At 39.9% G+C, this 4,620-nt stretch overlaps 1 protein-coding gene across 1 annotated transcript in view; it reads right to left on the bottom strand.

Moving 5' to 3' along the window:
• Positions 1 to 851: 851 nt before the first annotated feature.
• Positions 852 to 4,620, bottom strand: part of LOC104956990 (insulin-like growth factor I) — a 3,833-nt gene continuing 64 nt past the window's right edge. The window contains exons 2-5 of the mRNA XM_010784581.1: positions 4,139 to 4,147; positions 3,583 to 3,839; positions 3,084 to 3,119; positions 852 to 2,291 (exon numbers count right to left, since the gene is read on the bottom strand). Coding sequence (XP_010782883.1) covers positions 2,232 to 2,291; positions 3,084 to 3,119; positions 3,583 to 3,839; positions 4,139 to 4,147 — 362 coding nt within the window. The 3' untranslated portion in view covers positions 852 to 2,231. The remainder of the gene's footprint in view (positions 2,292 to 3,083; positions 3,120 to 3,582; positions 3,840 to 4,138; positions 4,148 to 4,620) is intronic.

The raw sequence follows: 4,620 nt of genomic DNA, 5'->3' as shown, positions 1-4,620 counted from the left end.
TAAGGCAAGTTTAATTTGCACTTATATCATAATTACAACTTGTAGCCACAGTGGCCGCTGTTCAGCAAAAGTAGTGTAGTCTCGCGATAAGTGTTTTTAATAATCAATTCTTTTTCTTCCAGTGAGGTGCATGTAAACACACATCTTAGGACAGACAAAAGCACACCATGACTTTTATCAATCTCAATACAATTGGAAGAATCACAGTTCACAGTACTTTTGTCAAGTTATTTGGCATAAGGGATGTATATTGAGAAAATAATTCAAAAACAGTAGAAAAAATAGCATTTTGCCTTCTTGGGACCACAACATTGTATTTTCTTGTATTTTTTTATCTCCATGCATTCACATATTTCACACAGATACATTTACTCGCTTACACTACTACCTTACTTAAACAGCTTACAAAATAAAACACTATTAAAATGGTGGCCACAAGGCTGTGCAAAAGGGAAGACCTCCAATGTAAGCCCTGCCATCTGTCCGACTTAGCCATCTTTTGCAAGTAACAAACTACAAAATAGCACCATTATACAGTGGATAGGATTCTTAATACAGTTTTATTATATGAAACTATCATGTACAATGAATGATAGTGATGCATAGGTATAACATAAATGGGAGTACTGTTTGATTATACACAGGCAGAGGAGGCAGAGATGAGATGTCTTGGGCGGTTTGTTCAATAAAATGACTTTAAACCTGCATGGAGGCTTGAGCAAACAGCCGGGGCAGTCAGTCCTCATGCAAGGACTTCTTAGAAATGGCTTATCATGAAACGTCTGTGTGTGTGTGTGTTTGACTCTTGCTCACAGTTACACAACTCTCATTTACACTGTGCGTGCTTTGTCTGTGGGTTTGTTAAATGCGTGCTGTATCTCATATCTCCAGGAAGACTTCTTATTTTGATTTGCAATATTAACAAAATTGATTTTTCAGGTGGACTTTGCAACAGATGCTGTGGAGTTTTGTTGTTCCCAAGCCGTAATGGCAGGTAAAGCAGTCCAAGCGACAACTGAAGTAGAAACTAACATAATATATCAGCCCAAGATTGATATCTATCTTTAAACCTCCCATCTTTGCCCCTATTGGAAGAACCTCACCTTCTTTTGCTTCAAACTCAGGTGTTGACAGATTTGGGAAAATATTGTTCCAGAACAATGTTCTACTCTTTTTTTGAAAGCTTGTTGACTTGCCGTGACTAAACTTTCATGAATTGCGCTTAACCTTGAACACAGGCCTCCACTCAGGGACTGGATTGTTGACAAAAAATGTGATTTGGCCACAACAAACATTTTTGCCTGATTATCGTAATTCCACTTATTCCACTGACGTATGTCCAATGCACTTTGAGTCCACTGAACGACCCCTTTCTAAAACCACACAAGCACCATTTAATGAATAGCCAATACACTAAATATCAATTTATCTTCAGGTTAATCTTCCTTAAATTCCTCTCCAATTGGGCTTGTTTGTAGTTATAGAAGTTTTTGGATTTTACACTCAATCTTCAGGTTTTTAACACTTCCTGAAGATTTCGAGGGACCTTTAACCTTGACAGAAACACTGTGCTAGACTATAAGAATTAGGGATTTTAATTTGACCCAAATATTACTACAACAATGTTTAAATGTTAAAAGTAAACCACCTGGTCTTTGTCCTTTAAAGCAAACCTTGATTGTAATAATCATCATGCTGCATAAAAACTCTGACATAAGATAACCAGATGTTAACTGGGGTAGTAACTGTTATGACCGGTGAAAAAGTATCCTGTGAAACCAAAGGAGTGAATGAATCCACTCTCTCAGACTGAATTAATTTACCTCCGTTAAGTTCAGGGGACAGGATGGACAACTCATTCAGAAGCACAGCCTGCTGCTCTCTGATTGGCTGATGCTAAGATCCATTCAAACCTTTTCTGAAGCCAGGGGATGCTGCAGGAGGCATAATAAGCTCTTGTTTGTGCCTCAGCAGCTAAACTAATCTTTTACATTGCATTAACAAAGAATTCCTCCCGATATGGATTGGTGCAGTGTATAAAATAATCACAAGATTCCTCATCAAACCCTTAAACACAGCTTAGCTTTCAGGTTTTAATCATTTTGAAGAGCTTTCCGGACCTTTGTTAGCATCATTTTTGTTTTTCAGTGAACCATTCCACAGGGGTACCAGGTAAGGCCACTCCCTTCTCTCTTCCCAAGCAGCTGGGCATTTGTCCATTCGCTTCTTCCCTACATTCTGTAATTTCTGCCCCCCGTGTTGCCTCGACTTGAGTTTTTCTGATGCACTTCCTGCAATGAAAGATAAACACATTTTAGACATTGAACAGACACCGTAGAGACAGGATCAAATAAGCAGGCTTTGGGACAGATGTAGGAGTTTCTGTATCTACAATCTTTGGATGGTGAAAACAAAACTTGGTCACAGAGGTAAGTACTTTCCTTAAGTCAGGAACTTTTTAATAATTGGCCTGCGAAGCAATAAGAGTTTGCTATCAGGATAACAAGCTGTAGGATAAAATGTCAGTCCAATGAAACATTCTTCAGATTATTGGGCATTGGAATAATTGGCCATCGGAATAATGGGCCATGAGAATAACTGCTAGTTCCAATATTTAAATGGAAAAATATAAAACAAACTATACAAATGTGAGGGTAATGAAAAGATGAACAAAGAGATGAGTGCTTTGAAAGTCACTGCACACAGATATGCACTGAAGGTGACAGGCTTCATATCTGGACCATGCATGTGTCAGTCTGTTTATGGTGAGACGCCAGAATTTCCGCACATAATGTACAGTAGCAGAGTGGAAATTCTGCCTGGGGAGCAGGAGTGCTACTGGGTCTACCACAAAAACCACTTAGTTCTGTCTCTTGCTAATGGTTTTCTTTTTTGAGGGAAGGGTAAAAAGCACAGTGGAATCTTAAAAGGATCACACTCTCCTGCAGGTTTGCAACTCGAGTATGAAACAGAGTCTGCATTTAGATCTCACGTTGTCTTTCTCGGGCCAGATGAGACAAAGATTTCAGAACGGAGATCTAAAAAATAACATGTACAAAAAAGGTAGCCAACAACTTGCATACCTTGAAGGAAGAATGACTATGTCCAGGTAAAGGTCTCTGTGGAAAGAAAAGGAAGATATTTAGATTAGATGTATTAATTTGATTTATAGGCCTACAGCAAGTTAGTAGCAAACTTGAACTTACTTACTGACCATTTAAAGTAACTGAATTAGATAAGAAGTTTGAGACCACTCCAATTTAAAGCTGAATAAACACTGTCAGCCTTCAGCTAGTTAGCTTAGCCTAGCATAACGACTGGAAACAGCTAGCCTTAGTAGGCAATATCAGAAAGTGCCAGGCGTTTTTACCTACTATCAATTTGTAAGCTTTGGGTTAGGTTATCTATTCAATTGGATAAAAGAGTGGTATCAATCTTCATCTAACCCTTAGAAAGAAAACAAATGGATATCAAGTATGCATGCTCCGATAGAAGCTAACAAAACATTCATATTAGGTTTTTCTTACACATTTCCTGAAGAGTACATTTTTTCAGAGTATATCTGTTTGATGCTGTGCTCACCTTCTTGTTTTTTGTCTTGTCTGGTTGCTGTGCTGTCCTACGCTCTGTGCCCTTGTCCACTTTGTGCCCTGCGGTACTAACCTTTGGTGCTCTGGGCAGGTCTGTGTGGCGCTGGGCCCGCACAGAGCGGGCAGCCTTGTTAGGCTTGACAGGTGCACAGTACATCTCCAGGCGCCGCAGCTCACAGCTTTGGAAGCAGCACTCGTCCACAATGCCACGTGACCGCCGTGCATTGGGGCCATAGCCTGTTGGTTTACCTGTTTGAGAGGAACAGTAGAAAGAGTCAAAGTAAGTTACATTTGGGCAAATACAAAGCTGGCGATTATGGAAACTGCCCATTTTTCTGATGGTATTATTACAAAACCCCAATGTGAGGATGAATGATTGATTGGACTGAAAACCTGTTTGTCTGAAGTCTTGCTTTTTCTGAAGTCCAGAACTCTTTGTTCTAATGGCTTATTTACTACAGCGCGGAGCTCTCATCATCTATCATGCTCAATGCACTTTTGTACGTCTTTTATACATGACTGTGTCCCCGGTGTTCCAGAGAACTCACCAAGTGTCAGAAAACACAACCCTCTCTCTTTTCCTCCATACCCAAATCTCTTAAAAAGGGGCTGCAATTGATCTGATACAGACTGATCCAGATTTGAACACTTCTATGACGTCACAGAAGTGGCGCTACGGCTATTGGGCCAACTCCACCGATCAGGAGGAGACGGCCATGGACATTGTCGTTCGAAAGCGCTGGAGACGCTGTAGTACATATGCCAGGCCTGTAGATGGTGCTGTTCTCACAGAATCAGCCCATGAAAAGACAGTATTAAATTGAGTGAAATGAGGAATGGCAAAATGCATGATCTGTTTGGTATTTTGAAAAATAAAAAGTATAAATATGCCTTATATAGGTATGGTAGTACAGTATGTGAACCCTTTGGAATTACCTGGATTTCTGCATAAGTTGGTCATAAAATGTGTTCTGATCTGCACGTTTGAAGTTTGCAAAAGAGCACCTGGATGTTCCACAGCACTATTGGC

The sequence above is a fragment of the Notothenia coriiceps genome, unplaced genomic scaffold (genome assembly GCF_000735185.1).
Source record: "Notothenia coriiceps isolate Sejong01 unplaced genomic scaffold, NC01 NC01_scaffold00026422, whole genome shotgun sequence".
In the NCBI taxonomy this organism is placed as follows: Eukaryota; Metazoa; Chordata; class Actinopteri; order Perciformes; family Nototheniidae; genus Notothenia; species Notothenia coriiceps.
The sequence above is the reverse complement of the archived record's forward strand: the minus strand, read 5'-3'. Positions and strand labels throughout refer to the sequence as shown.